This window comes from Simochromis diagramma, unplaced genomic scaffold (assembly GCF_900408965.1).
Source record: "Simochromis diagramma unplaced genomic scaffold, fSimDia1.1 OVJJ01000344.1, whole genome shotgun sequence".
In the NCBI taxonomy this organism is placed as follows: domain Eukaryota; kingdom Metazoa; phylum Chordata; class Actinopteri; order Cichliformes; family Cichlidae; genus Simochromis; species Simochromis diagramma.
In genome coordinates this window covers 4066582-4092973 of record NW_024387375.1, presented here as the reverse complement: position 1 = coordinate 4092973, position 26392 = coordinate 4066582, and the positions used below count along the sequence as shown (strand labels likewise).

The 26392-nt window shown below is 40.3% G+C and overlaps 3 protein-coding genes across 9 annotated transcripts in view; 1 reads left to right on the top strand and 2 right to left on the bottom strand.

Annotated features, from left to right (window-relative positions):
- The window catches only part of schip1 (schwannomin interacting protein 1), a 225294-nt gene extending 213593 nt beyond the window's left edge, over nucleotides 1–11701 (bottom strand). The window contains exons 1-4 of the mRNA XM_040009278.1: nucleotides 11582–11701; nucleotides 11252–11339; nucleotides 3190–3257; nucleotides 2054–2140 (exon numbers count right to left, since the gene is read on the bottom strand). Coding sequence (XP_039865212.1) covers nucleotides 2054–2140; nucleotides 3190–3257; nucleotides 11252–11339; nucleotides 11582–11604 — 266 coding nt within the window. The 5' untranslated portion in view covers nucleotides 11605–11701. The remainder of the gene's footprint in view (nucleotides 1–2053; nucleotides 2141–3189; nucleotides 3258–11251; nucleotides 11340–11581) is intronic.
- An 88-nt stretch (nucleotides 11702–11789) lies between these two features.
- On the top strand, nucleotides 11790–13124 carry LOC120719832 (P2Y purinoceptor 3-like). Its single transcript, XM_040009349.1, has one exon. It carries the CDS (start codon nucleotides 12122–12124, stop codon nucleotides 13109–13111), a length of 990 nt encoding a protein of 329 aa, XP_039865283.1. The 5' UTR covers nucleotides 11790–12121; the 3' UTR covers nucleotides 13112–13124.
- Nucleotides 13125–13167: 43 nt separating this feature from the next.
- Nucleotides 13168–24950, bottom strand: mfsd1 (major facilitator superfamily domain containing 1). Of its 7 annotated transcripts, none has more exons than XR_005692752.1 (18): nucleotides 24743–24950; nucleotides 24514–24566; nucleotides 24069–24181; nucleotides 23880–23922; nucleotides 23671–23738; nucleotides 23268–23376; nucleotides 23034–23136; nucleotides 22545–22643; nucleotides 21508–21619; nucleotides 20789–20845; nucleotides 20440–20596; nucleotides 20127–20224; nucleotides 19890–20002; nucleotides 19711–19758; nucleotides 19480–19546; nucleotides 13948–14053; nucleotides 13555–13746; nucleotides 13168–13414 (listed from the first exon to the last, which is right to left on the bottom strand). XR_005692752.1 is itself a non-coding variant. In XM_040009298.1 (17 exons), the coding sequence occupies exons 1-17, from the start codon at nucleotides 24885–24887 to the stop codon at nucleotides 13687–13689; spliced, it is 1551 nt and encodes a 516-aa protein (XP_039865232.1). In that variant the 5' UTR covers nucleotides 24888–24950; the 3' UTR covers nucleotides 13168–13686. The 7 variants fall into 7 exon arrangements, 5 of the variants coding, with proteins under 5 accessions (XP_039865232.1, XP_039865235.1, XP_039865236.1 ...); XR_005692753.1 differs by having other exon boundaries at nucleotides 13631–13746; XM_040009298.1 differs by having other exon boundaries at nucleotides 13168–13746.
- Nucleotides 24951–26392: the final 1442 nt, after the last annotated feature.

Genomic DNA, 26392 nt, shown 5'->3' with positions numbered 1-26392 from the left:
AAACATTTTCTTGACTCTTTCATGACAAAGATTCACAAAGGAGCTGGAAACATCCCCCATTTTGGTCCATACTGACATGATAGTGTTCAATTGCTACAAACTTGTCAGCTTTACATCCATGGTTTGTATCTCCCATTCTACCACATCCAAAAAGTCCTGTACTGGATTGAGATCTGGTGACTGTGGAGGCAATTTGAGTACAGTAAACTTAATGTCATATCCCACACTATTACACCAGGACTACCCACCTGAATTGTTTCTTTCATGTGTTACATAAATTATGACTCTACTATCTCATTGATGCAGCAGAAAGAGTCAGTCCAGAGAACGTTTTTCCAGTCGTCTATTGTCCAATTTTTGTGAGCTAGTGTGAATTGTAGCCACAGCTTCCTGTTCTTAGCCAACAGGAGTGTCACCCGGTGTGGTCTTCTGCTGCCCATCTGCTTCAAGGTTGGATATGCTGTGCATTCACAAATGCTCTTCTGATACCTTGTTTGTAAAAATTTCTTATTTTTGTTACTGTAGCATTACTGTAAGATCAACACAGTCTGTCTATTCTCCTTTAACATCAACAGATGCTCACTATTTTCTCTTTGTCTGACCATAAACCTGAGATAAATGTGAAGTAGTTTAAAATTTTCTGAATCAAATCAAATCACATTATTACCTTTTCTGATACATGGTTTGTACTTCAGGAGGTGAACCAACCTCGAAATACCTTTGTTGGTATCACGTGATTGGCAGTAATTCAGTTTACTTAACAAAGTGGCTGGAGAGCATAGAAATACCTAAGAAGGCGTAAAGAAGTAAGTCTAACAATTACCCATTAAAGAAATGTAACACAGCTCATTCTTTAATCTCCGATCACTTAATTTTTATCAAATTTAACAGCTTTGGTGCAGAGCTTTAAGCACATCTGCAGTACTGCTGGGCTTGTTCTTGTATGATAGCATACAATAATGAATTTGCAGTATATGTGTGAGTATATATACTTTCTGTCTGGCATAGTTGTAAGACTGAGCCAAAACAGGTTTCTTGCTTCTTCTTTTTTTAATTTGCTATCATTATGAATAAAGGTTAACTTAAATTTGAATGCTCACCAAAAAATCAAACAAACAAAAAAGCCCAAACACAGTGAACACAGAACTGGAAGTGAAATAGTTCACTTCCAGTTCTGTTTCTTCATAAAACTGAAGGAATATTGCCAAGATGCAAGATATTAAGTAAACGAGTGCATCACACCAGATTTCTGTCTCTCTTTCTTTAACTCATCTTCTTATTTAGCTCTTTGAATTTCCAAGACAACTTCTCCTTCTTGGCCATTCTCAAACATCTTTCTCCTCAGTTTCTTGCTTAACTTTGTCTATGTTTTCCTTTTACCTTGTCCTCTCCCAGCCTATGTTTCCAACCTACAGACAGCTTTCTCTCCATCTTTCACTTTCCGCTCACTTTCATCCCAGTAGTCACCTCAACAGCAGACTCCAGGATGGAGTGTAGGATCAATTACCCGATGGAGAAACACATTCACCTCCAGTGGAGCAGAGAGACAGCTGAGGCAAATGGAACAAATTGAATTAAACCACATCTTCTAGCTCCAAGCCACTACCTTTTCTTCTTTCTTCACTCCTCCTTTTTCTTCTCCCTTTGCTTTTTCAGTCTCTCCATTTCCATGTATTCCTGTTTCATTGACTTTTCTCTGAGTTCATCCAAACACTTTTTCCTTATCTGTCAACATTTTTTTATCCTATAGAGAAATAGTTTTTTTTTCTATCCTTGGCTTCCAATGAAGTGAGAGCCTGAGGCCAGAGCTGTTTTTCCCTGTCGCACCTACAAGTGTGTAACTGCGTAGATGAAAGCTGACAAGAGTTAATGCTTTCAAAGTGACCCTTGACCCCACAAGTCCATGACCCCAAAGAACAGAATGAATTGAAAGGAACTGAACATGGATGACATTCAAAATGAAAGCCTTTCATATTGTAAGAATCTATTGTTATGACTGGGTATTGTACAAATAATCATAATGATACATAAAGCAGCCAAAAGTGATACTCACACAGCAGCCTTTATCTCTAGGTGCTGTTGTTGATCACGGCGGTGAAGGCTATTGTCGTCCTCCATCTCACTCCTACGTGGACAACTTCTACAACGATAACAGTGCAGATAAAGAATAATTGTGAGGTTGGAAATATAAATACTGGCATCAACACAGAACATGGTGTATGCAAATCATCTAAAAAATGATAAGTTGTTACTGCAGGGGTTACTGCAGATACTAGGCTAGTGAAACCCCAATTTCAAAAACATACATAAAAGCAAACAATGTTTTGCAAATGTCATAAATCCACATTTAAAGAAAAATATCCCACTTTGATGGAAATGCCTCAAAAAGCTGGCATGAGGGCAAACAAAGGTTGGAAAATTAAGTGGTAATGTAACTAATTAGGCTAACTCGTAACAGGTAAGTAATTTGACCCATAGTTTCTCAAAACTAAAGATGGCAGATGCTCACTAATCTGCAAAAACATGCATGCACAAATTGTTGAATTGTTTTAGAATAATGTTCGGCATTTGCAATGATTGAATATCTCATCATCTGCATTATATGATATTATTAAAACATTCCAAAAATCTGGAGAAATCTCTATGTGCAAGAGACACAGCCTAAAGTCAATATTGGAATGTCAATGAGTTTCAGGTTCTTCAGGCAGATCTGTATTAAAAACAGATGATTATGTCATGGAAGTCATGACAGAATTCCGACATAGGAACATTTAAAGAAGAATACATGTGTACATACAGAAGAAGAACCAGCTTGTTATCAGCAATCAGTTCAAATGCCTGCATCTCTGATGGTATGGGGGGGCACAAGTGCCTATGAAAGTCGCAGCTTGCATATGTGGAAAGGTACCATCAATGCTAAAAGGTACATGGTACATTCTTTTAAATCTGTGTTCAATTTTGAATAAAATATGGCTTTATAAGATTTGCAGATTCATGCATTCATTTTTTTTATTTACATCTTACACAGCTGCCTAATTTTTTTGGAATTGTGAAATAAAGTGCTGTTATGGCAAAATGGTTCTGATAGTTTTAAAATCCAACATTGCATTTTCCTATTGTGGAGAATACTGTGTGCTTTGGGGTTTTTTGCTCATTTAAGAACAGGCAGATTTCTGTACAGGGTCTCACCTTTCTATCTTTTGAACAGCTTGGCCTCCGCTGTGGTTGCAGTAGCGATGATACCTTTTCACTTCTTCCTGGCAGTTGAAAAACATCAATATGTCAGCATGGTCTATAATTCTCAGTGTTAATGGAATATGCATATGACAGTGGAAAAGCCGTATGATAATAAATCTGCAGTATATCTATCTGTATGTGTAATTAATAACACCTACACACATACTGCCTGGCATAGCTACATAACTGAGTCAAATCAGGTGATTTATAATTTGTTGTTGCTATCAGTCCCTTTCTAACCTCAAATAAGGGCGCATATTTGAGTCACTTGATTAACACAGATTTGTAAGTTGGAATAATGCTGATGCATAGCAGCATATGTCGTATGCAGGTGCCAACTAGCCGGGTATCCGCTAAGAAGAGGCACTCTCCTAAACAGTAGGTCATAGCAGGTCTCACCACAATCTTGTAAACATTTCCTTTCACTCTTGCTGCTTTTATTCTGTTAGAAAACAACCCTGACAGCTCTTCTCCACCTCTTCTTCACTTGTCTCTTTCACTGTCTGTTGCTTTGAATGGTCTGCCACAGACATTTAAACTCACCCACCTTCACTACCTCTACTCCTTGCATCTTTACTACTCTGCCTGTCTCCCTTTCATTCTCACATATGTATTTTGTCTTGCTTCTACTGACTTCATTCCTCTTCTCTCCAGGTCATACCTCCACCTCTCCAGGCTCTCCTTATCTGCTCCTATCTACACAAAAAAAAAACCTCTCACCTTCTCTATCAAAATTCTTAAAGCAAAAGTTGCATCTATAGTACTTTCACAGCATGAAGCCATACTGCTGCTCACTGATCATCACCCCTGTCCTTAACCTTCCCTTCAACCACTTATTCCCACGGTTTCATGGTATGACTCATCAACTTTATCTCTCTGTAGTTATTACTAGGCTTGTCATGATACTGCAATTGCAAACTCGATAGCGATACCCAGGACTCCATACAATTTTGAAACAGGTATTAGATTAAGATCAAGTTTAAAGGTGTTAGTTTGGAGGTTTTATCCAGTTCACAAATTATTTAGATAATTTCATTGCAGACCCTGAAGATGAAATATATTTTAGAACATACTAATAAACTAAGGGTTCAGCAAACAGCACAATACCTAACATCTAAATAATGTAATTATTGTAGAAGAGCATTATGGAAAAGTTACAAATACATTATGGATAAAGGGTGCTTTTACTTATACTTATACTTAAATAATAATAATAATAATAATAATAATAATAATAATAATAAAATAAGTTGTGAAAAACAGAGCACTCACTTTTAAATCTGACCACACAGTTTGCTACATCAAAATAAGTGACACATTTTAATAAATTACTGTAAAAATAGAAAAGTTACATTTTATCATCTTGCCTGCTGCTGCCTGCTGCTCTCTCTCTGCAGCTCTTTGCATCCTCAGCGCTACTCATCAGTCCTGAAACCGCTTCTCTGCTCCAGACTTTCACCTTTCATTTGCTCTGTTTAGGTCTTGAAACTTTGGACTGTATGCTAAGTTCAGCTATGGTTCCCTCACTGCTAAGTGATAATTGCTAAGTGGCTAATGTTACTGTGTGTGCCAGACAGGTTAACATTTATGATAACTGTCTAAAACTTTAGTGTTGTTGAAACAGGAGGTTTACTGACGACTGAAATTCTTCCTAAAGTGTTGTTCAGTGTCATAAAGGTTAACTTCTTTAGTTGTTAGTGAGGAGAGGAGCTCTTTGCTTCACTGTGTCAGCTACAGGAAGTAAAGACAGCACTGTTTCTATCAGTGTTGTTGCAAATACGTATGCATTTCCTCACTCTCCAGGATTGTGTTAAACATTCTGGTTAAAATGTCCGCTGACCTCTCTTGTAGACACCATCACACATCCACAGGTATGTCTTCTGGAACACCAGTCCTTCCATCTCTTCATAGCTGTCCTCACTCATTAATCAGCTTCTCAAAGTACTCCTTCCTTGTTTTCAACACTCTTCCTTCATTTGTTAGTTCCCATCTCTATCTGTAACCACCCCAACACGCTGCACATCCTTTCCAGCCATCTCGCCAATCAATACAAGTTTTCCCTCCTTAGTGTTCAACCTCATACACGTTTCACTATAAGCTTTTTCCTTTTTTACCTCTCCCAGCCTATCAGACTTTATCTTTTCTAACCTTTTCCTTTGAATACTTTCCTCAATTCCTTGTCTTCTTTCCTCTGTAAAGAATCAAATACCTTTTTGGCAGTGTCCTTTACGGCTTCATCTGTATTTTTCCAGTCATCTGGAAACTCTTCACTACCCAGAGCCTTTCTCTTGCAAACACAATACATCTACCTTCCTCCTCGTCATTATATCAGTCAACTCTCTCCCTTTACCTGTCATGGTTCCTGCATTTAAAACCCCTAGTCTCATCTCCATATTCCAGCCTCTTCTTTTCGTTTCGTTTCTCTTGTTCTGGCTCAGAACACACTTTCAGCCTCGCTTCTTCCTTTGTCTTTGGCCAACAGGACCACAGTTTGCATCCTGATAGTTAACAGCACTGGAGGCAGTTGTTGTTAAACCAGACCATGACCAATTTGGTATGGAAAGCTCATTCTTGATGATTTGATTGATTTCGATTTTATGCCGAATGCTCTGATGAAAACGTCTTATATCTGGGCATGGGACTGGCAATACGTCTGGAAAAATGGTGATTTTTGTAGGCTGAACTAATTCACACGCCTTAAATACATTTATCTAGTTATTCATCCAACTTTACATTTTTGTTCTCATCTTTAAATACAATACACCTTACTTCATAAATTAATGTGCCAAATGATGTAACATAATATTCATACTCTAAATTGTAAAATGTAGAAATATCAACATTGAGTATAAAAATAAACCTGGCTAAATCAAGGAAATTAAAATGATACAACTCTTTTATAAGGCGTTATAGGTGCATAAACACTACTAATGGATCGTTGCTTGATAGTGGTTGCTAGGCAACATGATTACATATGTAAGAACCTTTAGGGGCCTTTTAGATACCTGTGTATCTAGTTTGGTTTGGTTGCACAACTGATTGTGTGGGAGTAGTTTGCAGACAAACCAACAAATATTTTTTCTATTACACTAAAATACACATAAAATGTATAAACGATCACCTGTGGCAGTGTGAACTTCATATGTCAGTGTTTCTCATACAACTCGTTCTGTTGAGTTTAAAAGACAAAATGCACTTTTGAAAGGTCTGAGAAAACCTGTGTTTCCAAATTTAATTCTTTCTAGATGACAATATGCCCATTGAGATGACAAGAAACTATTTAAAGTATGCAGTCTTGGCATTGTCCAGTTACAGAACTACTACACAAACCCCAGTTTGAACATCACCACACAAACTTATACTATACTTGTTGGGGAAAGAAAAAGACTACTTTGGAACATATTCTCAGGCCAGACATCCTAAAGTTCATAATTTCAACTGCAGCCTTTTGCATTCAATACATACAAAATCAAATCTTTTGAGCAAAATTTTGTGTCACAGCACATTCATCTTCTGTATGTTTTGCACATTTCGGTACATGTAGTACAGGCATTGTGTGCTGTTACTGTAATAGTTTGACTCTTCTACATGTTTATGCATATCTACCAACCAAAGCCAATTATGGATTAAGTGTTCAAGATGCCAGGCAAAGGGCCAGTAAGGATTTAAAATATAAGTGTGTCAACAAGTGTTATGCCGTATCAAATGAAGACTCCATCCAGATGCTCTAGCCAACATAAGAATCCATGACTAATGGCAATGGCAGTGTTAAATGGAATGAATGTGTTAGCATATTTTATACAATATTTGTTAATATAAAAATGTTGATATGCTAAAATATATGGATACTACTGAGATGAGAAATAATTACTCTTCATGATACTGATTATGATAAAGATCAGCTGACAAATCACAGCTTAAAGAGCCAATTATTAGTTACTAATATTTACTGAAGCTGTTTTTTTGTTGTTGTTGTTTTTTCAGCTACTATTTATTCACCACCAACTGTAATCTCTTGGGTTTCTGAACGAGATAAAATGCTCTACAATTACATAAGAAATATCAAGGGAGGGATATTGCTTGCAGTCTATAGGGCAATCGATTAAATCAACACCTGAATACATGGTTGCATAGAAACGGGGATATTAGTGAAACCTGCTGCTCCTGTGCATGTAAACAAGTTTATCACATTATTTTCAATAGCAAAATAAGGGCAATCAATAGACTGGGATGCAAGGTAAAGTGAAGCATTAAGTTGCTGAAAAATGGGAGATGGATGGAAAAGTGGGATAAAGGGGAGAGAAAACAACAGCACATAGCAGAAAGTCTGCTTCCCTTTAATTGATGAGTTATTAAAATCATTATTTCTCAGCGTCCTAGTTCTATCACAAAGATCGATGGCAGGCACCACTGAACGTCCACACTAAAACACTTGCACACGTACACAAAACACTTGTGGGAGATGGTCGGGCCTTTGTGCCCTTCAGTCTAGCATTGTCTCTCAACAGGATAAAGCCCCCCTCCACAAGCCCGTGGACACAAACACTGCACTAGAACAGTTAATGCACCTGCATACGTGCACAGCAGCATGTATGCAAGCACGTATACACCTCAGTCTGATCTCAGAGGATTTCATTACAGTGTGTTGATGCGCCGAAACATCTGCATTACACTATTGACTCTTTAGCTGTCGCTCGACTTGCCGATCAGCCCGAGGAAATACCCGATCAAGAGGGCTGTACCACTGGAGGTGCTCATTAATTGTGACATTGGAAATCAATTTACATGCGCAGTGCATGAGAGGAGTAATATGGAAGTCAACATTTACTCTTACGTCTGAGTCCCCAAGTACAAAAAAAGCATTCAGAGAGATGATAGTGTTACTGAGGTGTTTCTGTGATTACGTAATTTGAAATCTTGTTTTCTCTTAGTATTATAGCTATGCAGTAAAAGAGTGGCAATAAATGTGTTTATATAGAAAGCTTTATATCCTTTAAGAGGTGAGAAAGGGGTACGAGAAAACTAGGAGAGAGAAAGAAGAAAAGACAAACAAATCCAAATGAAAGTGTCGTGTGAAAATAGTTACATGTTGATTATATTATAACATGTAGAGACATTTAACTGGCAGGTGCAGCTGAATGTATACATTCTCATAAATCCTAGGCTGCTGTACTTACACAGCTATCAATATCTGGCTGGAGTAGATCTAGTAAAGCTAGAAGAAGCAAATCAGGTACAGCAACACAAAAAAAGTAGATGAAGGGCTGTAATTAAAAAGTAAAAAAAAAACCCTCATACATACCTATTTATTTGAAAGTCATCCACAGATTTAATATCTATAAATCAAAAGAAATGACTCTAATGGAAGAGCCATTACACAGCATTTACACTAAGGCTGAACAGGCACATATTTTAACTATCTGTTCCTCTTTTGATCTGCCGTCTTTTGCTGCTGCGAGGTAATTCTGCTCGACACGTGATGACAGATCTCAAAACTGTTAGTTTTGTCAATTTTCTGCTGACCAGCTGTTTTGGTTGGGCGGCAGATTCGTCTCTTTCGCACTGATGCACTCAGAATATACTTTATTCGATATGAGCCTTCAAAACTGAAGTGTTGAGCATATGGCACTGCAGTGAAGAATGCAGAACATTCAAGAAGCTGAAAATGGTGAGGTACAATGAGGGAAGCAAGAGCCTATCAATTAAGAAGAAGTGAGCACAGGGTTATTCAAAAAAATGCAATAGAAGAAGAAGATATGAAGTGGGTGGGGTGTGATGAAAAGAGATGAAGGAGGTGGGAGAAAATGATCACACACCCCATCAAAATGCAAAATGGAGCACTTGGGAGTATTCCCCAGCCGGTACTATTAACCAGCAGAGAGCTGCTCTGGTTAACATATGGTGAGGAAAGTTCTGAGTGCATATAGACAAGGCCATCATCGGTAAGGGGGCTTCTTTCAGTGATCAAAGACTGTAAGCTCACACTTCGAGACCTGACCAGCCTTCAGGGACATTTTAAAGGGATGAGATGAAAATCACCACAAAACTGGCAGATATTTGTGTGTTTTACCGTGAGGTGGGGAGAGGTGTTTTTTTTATTTACCTGTGGCACTAAATTCCAGTGTGAATACGAACACTGGGGTGGGCAAAGAACACATCTGTCCGTCAGTGTGCAAGCTCATGCTGCTCGTGCACATCATTACAACTCAATCGCGGGGCGTTTGAGTGAGCTAGCGCAAACAGCACTCAGCGCTGCTCTGTCCCACTCAGGGAGATACAGTAATGCACTTCTGAAATATGACACCCTTCCCTGGCACCACACTCGTACTATGTACAACCCTCTGCATAACAGAATGCTGCAGCTGTGCCTAAAATGCAAGACTCTGTTCTTGCCCTGTCCCACGATACAGGATCTGAATGAAGTCCATGGATATTCAGCTCCCGTTGAATATATTCATTAAAAAGACTGCACACTGGGACATTTTTTTCTTGATTTTTATTGAATTATAAGTTTCATGCATGATACTGGTAACAGATTTCAAGATTCCAACTGTGAGTGGTGCATCAAATATTCCACCTTTTATATTTTATACTTAACCCCATTAGATGTGACCCCATTGGCTTAAATAATCTCTCTGTAAAATGATTAACAATACGGACCCATGGCCATAAAATTCAGCTTTTCCATTGATTACGGGGTAATAGCTAGATAGATTAATGCGTTTCTCACTGGGTTCCCACCTCGGCAATGAATCTGAATCACTCATGCACACGGAGCAAGTGGAGCAGCCTCAGTAACCCATATTTGTATCCTCACTCATATATATCTAATGCCAATTACTGATTGGTCCTTCACCGAGCTTCTTCACGTCCTCCTCAGCAGTCTTGCATGAATCCACCCTGACGTGGCATGTCACAGAGCTGAGCTAGATCAATTTAGAAATGTCATTTTTGGGAAAGTGATGATGAAATTCAGCTGTCAGGTTGCGCAGTAGAAACACATCAGGATAAAATCTGAAGTCAAAATGAGCAAGTGTTGGAGGATGTGAAATAAATAGGGGGGAGGGGGGCACCATCATACTATATTGCAGAGTAAGTGAAAAATGTATGATGGAACTCTGCTTTCAGATCTCACAGGCTCAATATCCCCAGCCACCGATAATGCGCAACACTACATCACCGGCATTAAATATTCAGGGGCTCGCTACACCTAGGTGAACTTGTGCACCTATACACTCACCTCGAGCACACAATGGAAACAGTCTGTTAAAGATGACTCGAGCAGAACAGAATTTACATTAGCAAGTCAACTGCAACAACTGCTCCTTTCAAACCAGATGTCAGAGCTATTAAACCCTATACATGAGCTCAGGACTCATTGCAATGAGGAACACATGCCAGCCCCATTCAGCTGAGCAGTTCAACTATGGCATGACTATTTCTTTCTGAAAATGAAGTCATTTATAATGAAGGGCGCTATATGTAGTATTAATGAGACCTTTTTTAGTTGCGGCCACAACGATAATCTTTGAGTGGCCCCGAGCCAACATAAAAAAAGCAATTTCCTAAACCAAACTGAACTCAGTCAGTTTTACCATTTTAAATGGTGAATAAGGGAAGCAGAATTCAAAGCACTTAGAGAGCAAGGGAGAAAAACGGCTTTAATATAGTTTTGGAAAAGATTTTCCATTGTGCATAATGTTGGTGCTTTTCTAATGTCTTTCCAAAGTGCAACAGAAGTCCAAAAGCGGATAATGAAAGACATTTTTAATAGATGTTTGCAACATACACCGTCTTCTCTCCTCTCCTAGAAGTGTGTGGTGCCCAGCAGTGAAAGCGTCAACTTAGCGCTCCAAAAAAGAATGACAAAGTGAATGACATCATTACTGAACTGTTCCCTCACCGAAAAAAAACAGTCTGTCATCCATCCCCAGACATGACTTTCCCAGCACCAGACAATTATATATAATCTAATCTACAGTAATGACAACAATACTAACAGGCTGCATCTTACCTGGTTATTGATGCACAGAGCAAGGTGCTTCCTCTCCCGAGCCAGACTCCCGCTGCGCAGTCTCACCTCCTCTCCTTGGTGAACATTTCTGGAAGGACATCACTCAAGTTAGGGTGCAAAACTCTCAAAAATATGAAATATGTCAGAATCTCTCGACATGCGAGGAGTCTGTACTCTGTGTCCAGCTGCAGAGAGTACCGATACGTAGGGTTTTAAAATCACTCCTCAGTGCTTGAAGCAGCCGTTACCGGAGCTTCCCGTTTAACCGAAATAACAAACACTGCTGCTTTACATTTGGGACTAAGGCGAGTCGCTGCGTGGGTTACTAACCTGTACGTGCCGCTCCTCAGCATGACGAGCTCTCCACCCGCAGTCAGACAGAGATGCAGTGAACACTTAGAGTCGGGAGCAGCCGGTGAGCGACCACACTTGGAAAATTTTCGCAGCCAATGGGATGCTGAGGGTGTGCGCGTGCCCCCCGCCTTTGCTTTTCAATACAGCGCCCCCCGCGCGCGCGTGTTGACACGGTGTCATTTAACTTGGCGATCGACTTTAATCGTTGTATTCTGCGCGGTTTATCTTTTGTGTGTGTGTGTGTGTGTGTGTGTGTGTGTGTGTGTGTGCGCGCGCGCGCGCGGGGGGGGGTTGCTGGGAATGGCTCACGGTGTGCCAATCTATTTTCTCTTAGCAACTAACTTCCAGGGTGTGGGTTGGACTCAAGTTAAACAAACACCACGATTGATATTTTATATCACGCCACCCTACACAGACTTAGGTGAGAACCGAAGAGGTGAGGTATAAAGATGCCTAAATATTAAAAGGCCTCGTTTTGCTGTAGGGCCTATCAAACCATCAGATTTGGCCTTTTGGATGGAGGACTTCCAAATCTGCCCGGTGTCCACCTACTATAAAAGGATCCTTATCCCGGTGTCCTACAGCCTAGTCTTTTTGCTTGGCCTGAGTTTAAACGGCGTCCTGCTGTGGTGCGTTATCTGTCGGACGCGCCGCTGGAGCAACACGGTGATCTACCTGACCAACCTCGCAGTCGCGGACCTCCTCTTCGTGCTGGCCCTTCCTCCACTTATCATCAGCGATGCTATGGGAAACTTCTGGCCCTTCGGCAACATCTTCTGCAAAACTGTTAGATTTGTCTTTCTGGTCAACCTCCACTGTAGCATAATGTTTGTCACCTGCGTCAGCGTTCACCGGTTCATCGGGGTGTGCTATCCCATCGCTGCTGTGCGCCTCAGGACCAGAAAGTTCGCCATCCTTGCGTCAGGGTCCATTTGGATTCTAGCCAATGCCGAGATTTCACCGACATTTGTGTTTGCGCACACGGGTGTGATCAACAACATGACTGTTTGCTTTGAAATGACCGGCCCGACGCAATTTGATATGTTCTTTCCATATGGGCTGTTCTTGGTTATAGCGGGCTTTTTGATCCCATTCTTGGTCGTGGTCACCTGTTACTGCTCCATGATAAAGGTGCTGTACTGCGGGGCCGCGGACTGCATTTCTAATACCAGGAAACAGCGTGTGCGCAAAAAGTGCTTGTATACCCTTTTAACTGTGTGCCTCATGTTTGCCGTTTGTTTTGTGCCGTATCATATTGTCCGCACTGTCTACATGTTTGTCAGAGTCTACATGCCAGGAAACTGTCATCTGCTGAACCTGGCCATGATCACGTTTAAAGTCTGGAAACCGGTTGTCGTGCTAAACTGCTGCGTAAATCCTCTCATCTACTTCTGTAGCTCTCATCCAAAGCGTCTGAAGTGCAGAGCCTGGCTCTGGAGGAGGAATAAAAGAGTGGAGCCCACTGTGTGTTTGGTCAGCAAGAGGTGTGAAGGGTATAATCCGTGAAGGGATGTGATCGGTAGACAACAGTGATTTAAATTATCCTACAAACGCATTCTCTGTGTTTTGTACTTCATTTTATTGATTTAAATTAAAAAATGCATTTGTCATAACTAAACAATATACAAAATTTCACTAATTGTGCAATTATTATGCAAATATTAAGGTCATCTTGCAATTAACTTGCAAAACTGGAGCAACACCACAATCAACAGACTGCTCAATAGAAAGCAGCAACACTGTGGTCATAGGTGACATTAAACATTTGTGGGAACTGGTGCCCTCTGTCGTATGTAGAGAATCTTATTTCTAAAAGAGAAGAAATATTCAGTTCAAAAATGGAAAATAAGACAGGTCTAAAATATTCCAAACAGTGACAATATGTAGCCATAAAACAGACACACCCGCGAACACTCGGAACAGTAAGTCAAGTGAAGATTAAAAATAACCTGGAGGTAAAAAGCGCTTCAAATTTCCATTGAAAATAGGACATTTTTTTAAAGCATCGTCTATTTTAGCATATACTTGTCTCGAGGCACAGAGTGACAGTGTTGGAGCAGCAGACAGCTGAATGAAGGGCATCATTTCAGAACACTCCTGTAAGCAAGTGATGACAGATGGCTGAAGAAGTGGTCTGGGATCTGAGCGAAGAGAAGACAGGACAGATTAAATGAAGAAGAAAAACCCCACAGTGGAAGTTAAAACAGCGAAGAAGCAAAGCCTACAAACAGAATAATAGAAAAAACATAATGTTCTATCACTGTAAAGATAAGAGGCTGAACGGATTAATAAATGGCTCTCTTTGAATATGAATTGCATAAAGTGTGTGTGTGTTTGTATACCTGTGCGCCCAGCCTGGAGAGATAGCGGTTGCGTAAGCCAAAAGCAGACATGGGTGCCAGTCTAGCCAGCTCACCCTGTGTCGGCTTACTTGGCTGCCTTTCTTTCCTGCAGGAAAAAATAAAATAACATAGACACTTTGAACATCTCTGCAGCCAACACTAACATGAACACAATTATGCAAATATTACAATAGGATTAGTCACCCAGTCTGCTGCAGAAGACAGAGAAAAGGACACAAAAGTATTACAGAATAACTACTTCAATTAAAAAAAAAAAAAAAAAGATGCTTTAAAAAATGTTTAATTGAATGTCATTGTTCATGGCATCAAATGTGATCTTTTCAATAACTTTGAATTTTTCTGTACCATTTCACAGTCATCTTCTACACAGTTCAATGTCAGTTAAAGTTTAATACAAGTATTCTCTGTTAAACAATTGCAGTGAGTTCCCAACACCACAGAGCAAACAAGCTGACCGAGCAGCCATTTCTGAGTATAGTCATTTTAATGTGTAACCACCTTTTTTTTTCTTCTTCCTCTTTTTGTACTATTAATTGTACTGGCTGTCTTTATGTATGTATGTATGAAATACTTGTTAAGACTCGAATAAGGGTTCATTTGCCCAACTGAGGTAGTGAATGTTAATCATCCACAGTGTGTGACTCTGCCATTAACACAAAATCCTCCTCCCACATTACTGGAATGGTCAGTGTTAAGCTGAATATGTTGTTACACCATTAAGATAAAGCAAATATCAATTTGGGGAAGTGCTTAGAAAGAATTAATTACCTGAGATTGATAAAAGAGCAATAAAGACGATCGATAAAACAATTCTTGCGTGGAAGTGATCTGACTCTTTAAATATATAAAGGTCACATTAATGGAAGAGTTTATAAAAGTTGAGACTGTGAATATCATTACATGGGTAAGCGCGCATATATATATATATATATATATATATATATATATATATATATATATATATATATATATATATATATATATATATATATATATATATATATATATATATATATATATATATACACACACACACACACACACACACACACACACACACACACACGAAAATGATCTTTAAGGTAATTGTAACATTTGATGATGGAACAGAGAATAAACTTTTATGAACTTTGCAAATCAGCAAAGAGTAAATGAAGAAATAAGAGAATCAGCCAGTAAAGACTTAAAGAGCTCTGCTCTTTTTGAGACAACCTGCCACACAAAGGTCAATGAAACATATTAGAACTGACTATGAGCCCATTGTGCCCAAGCACAGTCCAATAAGGCTGATTTTGGTTAGTAATTGTGACAAATGGTGTGTACATAAATGAACTGCAGAGCTTTCTGCAACCAGGTTAATAACAGTTGTGCAGAAATGTGTTTTTTTTTTGTAAAAACAAGAAAAGAAACAAAACAAAACCCCAAACATTTAAAATCAGTTACCCCATTTTACATGTTAAAAAGCTAAATTAACAATAAATAGTACATGATAAAATCAAAGGACCCCTTCCCTCTGTGCTGTAAGTACAAATGTCATCTTTTGATAATTCAAATATTTTTCAAGCATGCTGAACTTTGACACACACAAAAGTCAGTAGTGAGTGAATCCAAGTAGAAATAAAGTAACTTTGACACGTTGGAGAGTAACTGTGGATTAAGTAGGATATGTCGTTTGTCAAGTGTCCCGTAAAATCGCATTTAGACATTTATGCAAGGTTATACAACAGTCCCAAATCCAGACAGTCAGTTCTGGTGTGAAGAACCACAGATGACATCACTGGGCGGAGTCAGAACCGCAGTCCTGCCCCATGGTAGCAGATTGAAAGCTCAGGGGTGGACACTGCAGCCTGCTGGCTCTGAAGCCCAGGACCATGTGTGTTCGCTCATCATCATCATCATCATCATCTGGAAAATATCAATTAAGGCATGAACCAGGAGATATTAATCAGTCTGCACAAGTCATAACACACACATAAAAATAGAGATTAGTCAGGTTCTACATGAGTACAGAAAACATGTGCGACTTTCATCGTTCTTTCCAATTGTAACTGTGAACTGAAAGTAGAAGTATTGGTTTCATTCAGTGCTGCGAGTGCAAAATAAACCAACCACAGCTAACATGCACGTGTCAGTACAAATGAATATGAAAGCCAAAGCACATAACCCAGCTAGCTAATATAGAAAATGACTTCCTGAAGTTAAAGAAGACTCACATCAAAACATGTTTGCCTGTGTGTGTGTGTGTGTGTGTGTGTGTGTGTGTGTGTGTGTGTGTGTGTGTGTGTGTGTGTGTGTGTGTGTGTGTGTGTGTGTGTGTTTATTAAAAAAAAAAAACAACTTTTGAACTAAAACCTAATAAAGGATTTTTACCTTTAAAATTTCTCTTTGTTGCAGAACCAACAACAAAGTCTGTGTCTGTCCGCTTCATTTTTATATGTGTAATACATGTATAATATATAATACATACAAAATACATGTTGTACAGGTTTCTTGCGTTTTAAGCGTGGATAATAAGAAAACATAACATTATTGATACACTTGTTACGGCCCTAGCAGGGCCTCCTCCTGAGGGTGCCTGTGTGGGCGTGTCCCACTACCTCCTGCCTGAGATGCCACCTTTCCCTCCGGCGCAGCTGACTCCCATCAGCAATTAATGGTATTTAAGCCCCGTGCAGGGTGAGCTCTGGGCCAGAGTGCCATTTTGTGTGGGTACAGCTAGTGAGCTGAGTGTTTGCGGTGATTTCCAGCTAGTGAGCTGTGTAGTGTAGTTTCCAGCTAGTGAGCTGCGCTTTCCTTTTGACTTTTTGCTTTATTTGACCAACGCCTGAGTTTTGTTTGTGTTTTGTTTGTGTTACTTTTATGGTGATAGCGGCTTGTCCGTCTCTTTTAGTTGAATTACTTCAATGAAACTGTTTTATTTAACTGTTTCGCCTCCTTGACTCCTTTTTCTGACCCGGTCACTTTTGTTACTTCCCCCTCACCGCCTAGACCTCCCAGGGGAACATAACAAGTGGGGGCTCGTCCGGGATCGTTGAAAAAGGAGTTCTGTGTTGGATTTGTTTTTTTTTGATTATCTCGCTTTGGCACCTTTTTAGAGATTAATGACTTCCCAGTTAAGGTAGGTGAGTGCCCAGCTTAGCTTTTTAAGTTCCTCCTTCGGGCACTCTTTTGTTATTTTGCCTTTGTTGTTTTTGGAGTAATCCTGGGTGGGGATTAATTCTCTGTCGGGGGTAGGCAATTCAGGGCTCCGGTCGCTGAAGTTCTGCCTTTAAAGTTGCCTCGAGCCCAGCACGCTCCGGAAGATAGACAGGGCAAGGTTTTGGAACTGGGTAAGTTGTTTTGTTAACGTGTATGTGGCGGGAGGTAAGTTGGTCAGCTAAAGTAAGTTGTGTAGTGGTCTGTTAACTGTCTTATTTAGGTTGTGTTTTTCTAACTCTTCACCATCCCCAAAATGGTTGACACAGCTGTTAGTGTACAGGTGTCTAGAGGCTCGTTTGTGAGCAATAACATTCACCTGGTTCCAGACTTCTGTGAATCCAGTGTTCACAGCTTTTTCAGTGTGTTCGAACGCCTGGCAACTGCACTGCAGTGGCCTCAAGATGTGTGGGGGGGTGATGTTGCTGTGTCGGTTGACAGGTAAGGCTCAAGAAGCGTGTTCTGGTCTGTCTAGGCAGGACGGCCTGGTTTATGGAAAGATCAAAAGTGCCGTCCTCCAAGCCTATGAACTGGTACCTGAAGACTATAGGCAGAACTTTCGAGGTTTGGAGTTGGCACAGGGTCAGTCCTACCTTGACTTTGCTAGGGAGAAGGCAAAGCTCTTTGATAGGTGGTGTTCTGCAAGCCAGGTTAACGACGTGGGGTCCATACGTGAGCTTATGCTGGTGGAGGATTTTAAAAGCTCGGTTCCTGAGTCTATTTCTTGTTATTTAAGTGAGCAAAGGGTTTCCACTCTACAGCAGGCTGCCATACTGGCGGATGGGTTTACCCTAACTCATAAAACAAACGCGGTGGAATGTGACATCCCTTCTCACGGTAACACATCTTGGAGAGCTAGGAGGGAGCCAGCTAACAAGGCTGAAAAAGTTGTGGTTTCGAGACCCAAAACAAAGCTTTGTTTCTTCTGCCACAACCCTGGACACCTCATTGCTGACTGTTCGAAATTGAAACTCAAACTGAAAGCCGACTCAAAGCAAAAAGTGCCTGCTTTGAGAAAAGCTAGTCGTGGTTCTCAAACCGACCAGGTTGCCAGGGCTAGTAAAAGGCTACACTTGGAGCATAATTGCTCAATCGTGTCATGTAGTCAGTGTGAGAGGTCACCTAACCATGAGCTGCTGCTGGTTGACAATGTCCCAGTTCCTCAAAATGACCTGCAGGTGGACAGATCATGTATAACACCACCACTCAGACCTGCACCCCTGACTAACAAACATGCCAGTACCCGTGACCTGAGCAATCGTCTGAAAACTGTTGCAGTAAGGTTTTCTGACTGCCTGCTGTGTTCTCCACATGTGATGGCTCAAAAAAGCCCTGGCTATCACATGAGACATTGTTTTGAGGGTCTGCGGCCACCCTCAGTAAGTATTTTGAACCCATTGAGATGGGGTTGGCAGCTTCCGCGGGCAATGCCTAACCGTTGCTACGCGGTTTGGTAGGTGGAAAGCCTGCATTTCGTCCTGACACGGCTATGGACTCACTTTTTGTTATTGTGATTTGACAAACCAGGGGTTGTTACGGCCCTAGCAGGGCCTCCTCCTGAGGGTGCCTGTGTGGGCGTGTCCCACTACCTCCTGCCTGAGATGCCACCTTTCCCTCCGGCGCAGCTGACTCCCATCAGCAATTAAGGGTATTTAAGCCCCGTGCAGGGTGAGCTCTGGGCCAGAGTGCCATTTTGTGTGGTTTCCAGCTAGTGAGCTGTGTAGTGTGGTTTCCAGCTAGTGAGCTGTGTAGTGTGGTTTCCAGCTAGTGAGCTGTGTAGTGTGGTTTCCAGCTAGTGAGCTGCGCTTTCCTTTTGACTTTTTGCTTTATTTGACCAACGCCTGAGTTTTGTTTGTGTTACTTTTATGGTGATAGCGGCTTGTCCGTCTCTTTTAGTTGAATTACTTCAATAAAACTGTTTTATTTAACTGTTTCGCCTCCTTGACTCCTTTTTCTGACCCGGTCACTTTTGTTACTTCCCCCTCACCGCCTAGACCTCCCAGGGGAATGTAACACACTGTATTATATCCCTAGCAAGTCCATAACCCTGTTTTCTGTAACAACCACTCTGAACAAATTAAAGTTTAATCGACCAAAACTTTTGGTATGTTTTATAACCTCTATACATTATCAACTATTATTTGTAGTTAAAACTATTAGTTGTGTCTATATTGGAAGTTTCTGTCTACCTACAATGTGTTTATGTCACTTGACTGCATGAGAGAAGTGTTCAATACGTTTCTGAGATGCTTGTCTAATTGATGCGCAAGTGGGTGGAAAAGCACTGACGGTGTGTGGAAGGTCAAAGCTACTCACTCTGCATCTGAACTGGCTTCTTTACTGAGTTTGGCTCTGGCTGCGGCTGACAGGTTCAAATCTCCTCCTGGAGCAAGAGAAGGAAATAGGCAGATTAAGCAGTGAGTGAATCTGATGGTAAGGAAAAGAGTGTGAGAGTAAAGTGAAAAGATGTCATATGAGAAGGCTTATGAAGAAAATCGGAGACAATAAAGAAACAAAACAGAGAGGAGTGAAAATGTCTTTTCTCACCTTTAATGTAATCCACGAAGTACAGCAACACTGCGGCTATCAGTCCAACTACAAGAAAGTAGAAGGAAAACCAATGCAAAAAAGACATAACCAACAATGGCACTCACAAGTGTCTAACAAGACTTTGAGGAAAAAAAAAAAAAAAAAAAAGGGAAACAAAAAGACATAAAAGTACTGACCACAAATGCAAGCGCAAAAAAACACTTCCAGAACCAGGTACCCTTTGCTGTCGAGGATCGCCCCTGCCGCTATGGAAATGATAGCGAGTCCCAGGTTCTGAATAGACTGCATACTAATGTGCAAAGACAGAGAACACACATCAGTGTCAATATAGCAATATTTATATGTTAATGGGTGGCCCAAACAAGCAGAATATGTATAATTTAAGTCTTAATGATAAAAAAAAAGGCACATACAAGCCATAGGCTGTCCCGAGTTGATGTTCAGGCACGACAAAAGCCACCATGGGCCAAAGTGCACAGGCCAATAAGGAGTATGACACGCCAAGCAGGGACTGGAAATCAAGCAGATGCACAGAATCTCACTTTACAATTTCTCAGTTGGCTGAGACCAAAGAAGTTTAACTGGACACGAGATAAAACAATTCTCCGACTGAAAAAAAGTTTTAGTTCATCCACACGAACAGATTCAATCTTCAAGACATACTATAACTGTTTATGAATGTGCAAAATGTTTAAGTGCAGTGTAAAAGGTTGCCAGGGAAGTTACCATTGCGATCCATGGGTTCCAGAAAGTGAAGGCCAGCATCATGTGAGCGGCAAGTGTTGCTGCCACTGCAAGCAATACCCAATACACGTTCCTCCCCATCTTATCAACCATGAAGCCCAAAACTGGAGATGCAGGGGCTGATATGATGTACACAATACTAGGAAAGATAGACAACGGACAATGAATGATTCATGTTAAAACATTATATAATGAATATCCTTATATTAAATGAAGAACACGCTATTTTAGGAAATTCACCCGCCACAAAAACTGCAGAATATAAAGAGTGCTAATATCTTAAGGTAGCTTGGTCTCAGTTGCCCAACAGGCAACACCTAAGCTGAGTTACCTGTTGACAGCTCTGGCTTGAGCTGGGGAGAAGCTGAATTTTTCAATGAAGAACACCCTGCGAATGAAAAGACAAGATGATGCGTTCACAGTACAAAGCACTGCTTAGCTTTTTGGCTGTTATGACAACAAAAGGAGAGATTGAATTTTCATAGCAGCCATCCGCTCAGTTAGCGCTGACCCATTGTGGCAAATCCATGTCAGTTGCTACGTGATCTGAGAACGCCTTTCAGTGAAGGAAATTCATTTTGTAATGGCTGCAATTGTGTCCTTTCACTTCAAAGCTATTTGTCAAAAACTCCCTTTGTAGTTTAATCACAACACAACATTGTGAGGTTGAACAACTACCTTGATGAAGGTTCTTTATTTAATTCTTATCAGGCATTTTAACCAGAACAGTGCATTATTTAGAGTGGGAGTTCTTTCTTCACTCAAAGCTAAATGGTTATGGGCGCATCACAGGATATGTTGACTTTAGGAAAGACTAAATCAGGTCACTTTTAACATTAAATGAATAACATATAAAATACACCACTAACAAACAAAGATAATGCACTTGGATGTTGGGATCCGTGTGCTGCTTCCTGCATTTCATGAGAAACAGGGGATGCACAGAGCAGACAGCGTTCTGCAGACAGTATATATACTATAAAAGCAATATAAGGACCACTGGAGGAAACATGGTGTTAGAGGAAGAGTGCAGACGTATGGAGTACTCACTGTCCCAGTCCAATAAAGGGGAAAACTGCCACGTAGTAGCCTACACAAACGATGAAGATAAGCCACAGGGCTGCAGGGAAATGCTTCACATCCGTGATCTTGATCACTTCACCTAACATGCAACACAAAAAACAAATCTGTCTGAGAACACCATTTGCTTTGACCAACTCTAAAAGAATAAATGCTTCTTTAACACATGTCAACCTTTTTTCTTATTGACAAATGCTACAGCATGCCAAATTTAAACATTTTCTTCCCCGCCGAGTAGTAGTTTTCATCCATGATTCTGCAGACTAAACCATTTGAATACAAAAATGCCATCAGTTCATTATTTTATCATATTTGATGTGCGTGATTTTTTTTTTTAATAATTACTTCATGAGTTAGGCAGGATTCACATGGATGCATTTCAGGCTTCAGCGCTCTCACTTCTCATTTCCCTTTTAATAGGGTGACATCATGCGATGCCAACTCAACTTGCTAATGTTGCTTCTGCTGAAAGTTTTTGAGAAATTAAACTGTTGACAAGCCAGCAAATGGGTTAACTAATGAAACCACACAATGCAACCATCGAGCGAAAGCAGAGAGTGTGGTTATCCATGCAAGTTCGGCATCAACATGCTGAAAAAAGTTTACAATTTAAAAAAGAAAAAAAAAAAAGGTTTTGAGAGGTCAGAGAGACCTCTGACAACTAACTTCTGGTAATTTCAACCTAAAGACCAAGTGGATATTCTTGACATTTTAAATGTAAATAAATTCAAGAGGTTATTTTTGTCATGTGACTAGGGTTAGAACCACAAAATCACCTCTGGCTATAACTGCCACCAACACAACGACAACAAAAAGTCCAACACAACAGAGAAAGTAGAGTCAAACCAGATAGTTGGTTTTAGAGCTCAACAAAACAAAAACTAAATCTGACTTTGCACACGGGGGCAATCTGCAACGATTGTGGAAGAACTTCTAGTATTCATTCACTGATGTGAGTGAAAGAGGGAAAACACAAAATTGAGGGGGGAAGTATGGGAAGATGTTACCTGTTCCTTCTTGGTCCTTGTTGAGGATCCTCTCGGCTCTTTTGTCAAGGAATCCCAAAACCAAGGCACAGACTAGGGAAAACACGCACGTTATGGCAGCTAAGGGGAGAAAAAGAAATGGAGAATCAGAATCATTTTATTGCCACTAAACATGTTCAGTGAAATTAGACGCAGCAGGAAACAACACAAAACTGCAAGTTGTGCAAAAGTGGAAACGTCTGAGGAAACATGTCAGAGGATAACATTACAAGAACTGGCACTTCTTCTGTTCCTTGTGATTCATCTGGAACAGCCGGCAGCACTTTTAGTTCTCTATATCACTTCTCTCTGTTGGTTTGTGCTAGCTGTGTTACTTGAACTTAGAAGTAAAAAAGAAAGGGTGTAGCATTTCTACCCAACAAGGAAATAAAGGGGGTGTAACTGGAGTCTGAGAGTGTAAAACTCACCTGACAAGTCAGGCTCAGTGAAGTGCAACTGTAAAACATTTACCTATCAAGAGTGATGCACCCAGCACGGTGTGTCCAGGCGAGCCAACAGCATCTGTAACTCTGTTATAAATCCAGCCCATTATGTTCATGTTCACCGTGCTGCCCTTGGGATGAGCAGAGAAGTCAGTGGCATGCATTTTGTACAGCTTACCTCATTGAAAATATCAAAACAAACAAAAAAAACAAGTATTTCAAAGCCTGTATAAATGCACTTTTTCATTTGGAGCTTTCTTACCACGCGGGCCATGCTCAGCTGAAGGCCAAATACTAGATTGAGCTCCTTGCCTTTGAACCAGTTCACTGCATATGTGTTTTGGGCTACTGCCAAAGACTCTCCTCCAATACTACCCAAGAAAAGACAACATAGAAGGGATCATGTAAGCAACAAGACTGAAAACCTGGGCCCTAGAATTGATGTGTGTTCGGGTTTGCTAAGAATCCCCCATATATGGTATTTCTGGCTATATCATTCATATTCTGTAGGCTGATATGAATCAGTCTTATAAGAAACTGCATGTTTTTTATTACTATTTCAAACAACAAAAGGACCAATGTTTGTTTTGTTTGTTTTTTAAGTTTTTACATGCTAGTAAAATAAAAAGGTTTAACTAGAAGACCGTTTGTTTTGGTTTTATTACCCAAATATAAATCGTCCAGCTTCCATTAGCCAAAAATGATTTGTCCATGCTCCAGCAGCAAAGACCACCTATGCAGAGGTAGAAACGTTAAAAACAATCTAATCACCACAGTTTTCCCAAGGATTTTTTCTATTGAGCTATATGGATTTAAACAGAATGTATATCTGTTTAAGTAACTGCATTCTTCTGAAACTTCAAGAGCATATTACCTGCCCAGCACAGACAAAAAGGGAAAAGATGATGGTTCCCAGCCTGTAAACAAGAACATGGGGAAAGATACCAATCAAGACGACATGTACAAAATCCATACGGAGCATTCACTTTTGTCTTTTGGGTGAAAATACATAAACAACACATAGTTGGCAAAAAACATACAACCGACTGGTTCTTCTCGTTACCTGACACCAAAGACCCGGTCAAGCAGAAATCCCCCAAAGAAGCAGAGGACTACATTAGGCCAGGAGTACCAGGCGTACAACTGCATGAAGTCTGCAGTCGTCAGATGCAAATCCTGGGCGAGTCACAGAAGAAAAACAACAGACATTGGACTCTCGCTTTGTGTTAGTTTTTGCTATCATTTTGTGTTGAGCACAATGCACAGTAGGCTCTATGTTTTTGAATAAATCTGTGTAACAACACCATTTACTAGGAATCTTATTTGACTGTTCTTGTTGTTTATTATGTAGATTTTTTTTGTTTACATAGAGTATGGTGATCTTTAAAAGATAACCTCTCTTCTATATAAAAATAAATCTCCAAAAGCTTGTTAGTGTGGGATTAAAATAAATGTCTGCATTTGGTTTTAAGGCCCTGGTGTAAAAGTTTGAATTATGTGTGAAATACCTGGATGACTTGACTTTGGAGTGCAGCGGGATTATCGTAACAGAAGTAGCTTCCTGGAACAAAGCACCCACATTAGCGGGGCTCAGACGTGACACTATTGCATTTATTATACATTTCATACATAATAAGCAGACAACAACGTGCATTATTTACAGTAGCTTGACAGTATTTAACTTTAGTTAGTCCCAAATCTCCCATATAGCTCGCCGTGCCGCCTTTTACTCCTTACCGAATCCCAGGAAGCACATAAAAAAAAGGACAACCAGTCGGTGCAGTAAGCGGCTGGGGTCGCAGATGGCGAGCATGGGCCTGCCGGGTCCACTGCCCCTGTCCTCGTCTCCCAACAATCTCTGCCGCTCTTCCAAATCCGCCATGTTCGATTATTTGTGAGGTTCACAGCAGAGAGGAAGACCTAAGAGTGTCAGTCATATGACCCGTTATGCACGTCACGTGGCATTATGTTCGCGCAGTGAAGCTGGCGTACGCCTCGGGAGCGCGCACAGTCAGCTGAGCGGAGTGGGATGAGTGTAAATAACAGACGAGGTTTCGTCTTACACAGTGAGCACAAACGGTTAGTTAGTAACGTTTAGTAACGTTTGTCACGATGTAGCATGAAATATTAGACGCTAAAAGCTTTTACTGTTGAGATCACCTTTCCCTGAAAAACGAAAGATGGTCTTTTAGGGATGTTTTGAAAAAGAAGAGCGGAGTTTGCGTTTAAAAATTCTTCTTTGAAGAAACGAAAGCGGATTCAAGTGGTTTTAAACTTTACAGTAAAAAGTGTGTCAGTATTTTTGGACAGATAAAGTAGTCACTTTAATTTAAAAGCTTAAACTATTGTGATAGCTAGTTTCGTTGGTCACCGGATTCAAAGATGGTGAGAATAAAGGTTAATGGAAATTGTAAAGACTATATTTCTTCATAGGAGATGGAAGAATAAAGCAATAAAGCTAAATCGCCTATATTGGACTTGAATTGTAAGGTGACCTGACAGGTGATTCCCAACATGTCATCAACATGTCAAAAACTATACAAAACTACAAACTACAAAAACTTGGTGGGTGGGGGGCGCTGATAGTCACAAAATAAACAAATGCTATTTTCATTACTCTTACATATTAGATTGAGCAAATATGATAAATTGTATTTCAAAAACCCATACTCAGACATTTGTGATGCATCCGTCTCAAATTACAGACGCTGATTTGATGGTAAGACAGACCAGTGACAGACCAGGATTTTATCTTTTAATAGTTTTCAAGATTTTCATGTTTAAACATTTCATAGCGTGAAAAAAAAGCCTAAAAGGGGGTCAACCGATCATCTTGAAACATATTTGATATATGAAGTTTCAATTGTATAACAGCCCAACTTTGGACTATAAATCTTTTATGCAAATCAGAGAGAGCTGAGCAGAATGCTCACGTTGATTTGAGAACGGCATGACCCATGTGCCAATTCGATATTTTGTGGTATTTTATGTTTTTACCCTCAAGCAGGGTCACCTCATAAACTGTACCCGGTGTTCATCTGTAGTGAGTGTAGGCTGACTGTCCACTGTTTATCTCAGCAAGAAGTCAGTATGCTGTGGGTCTACTCTGCAGGGGGTTGTAAAGTTTTGTGAAAGGAGACAGATACAGGTTGAGGAGTCAGTGTCGCTGTCCGATGACACAGACACAATTGTTGTGGAACTCCTGAACTTTTCTGTCAGTAAGGACTGCTGTCTTTGGTACTTTGTTAGTTGCTGTTAGCATCTCTTAGCTGCTGTTAGCTGCTATTAGTGAAACTTTCTTTGAAGTGGATATAACATTTTTGGACCCAGACTCTTGGCAAATAAACTCTCATATGATGTGATAATGTAATCACACTCTTTATCAGA

Excerpts from the sequence above, each read along its gene's own strand:
- mfsd1 (XM_040009298.1), bottom strand. The coding sequence starts at position 24,887 with ATGGCGGATTTGGAAGAGCGGCAGAGATTGTTGGGAGACGAGGACAGG. Across the intron at positions 23,377-23,670 it reads GCTGGACGATTTATATTTGG|TATTGGAGGAGAGTCTTTGG; the intron begins GTAATAAAACCA and ends TTTCTTGGGTAG. Across the intron at positions 14,054-19,479 it reads GAAGCCAGTTCAGATGCAGA|GAAAGAAAGGCAGCCAAGTA; the intron begins GTGAGTAGCTTT and ends TTTTTCCTGCAG.
- LOC120719832 (XM_040009349.1), top strand. The coding sequence starts at position 12,122 with ATGGAGGACTTCCAAATCTGCCCGGTGTCCACCTACTATAAAAGGATC.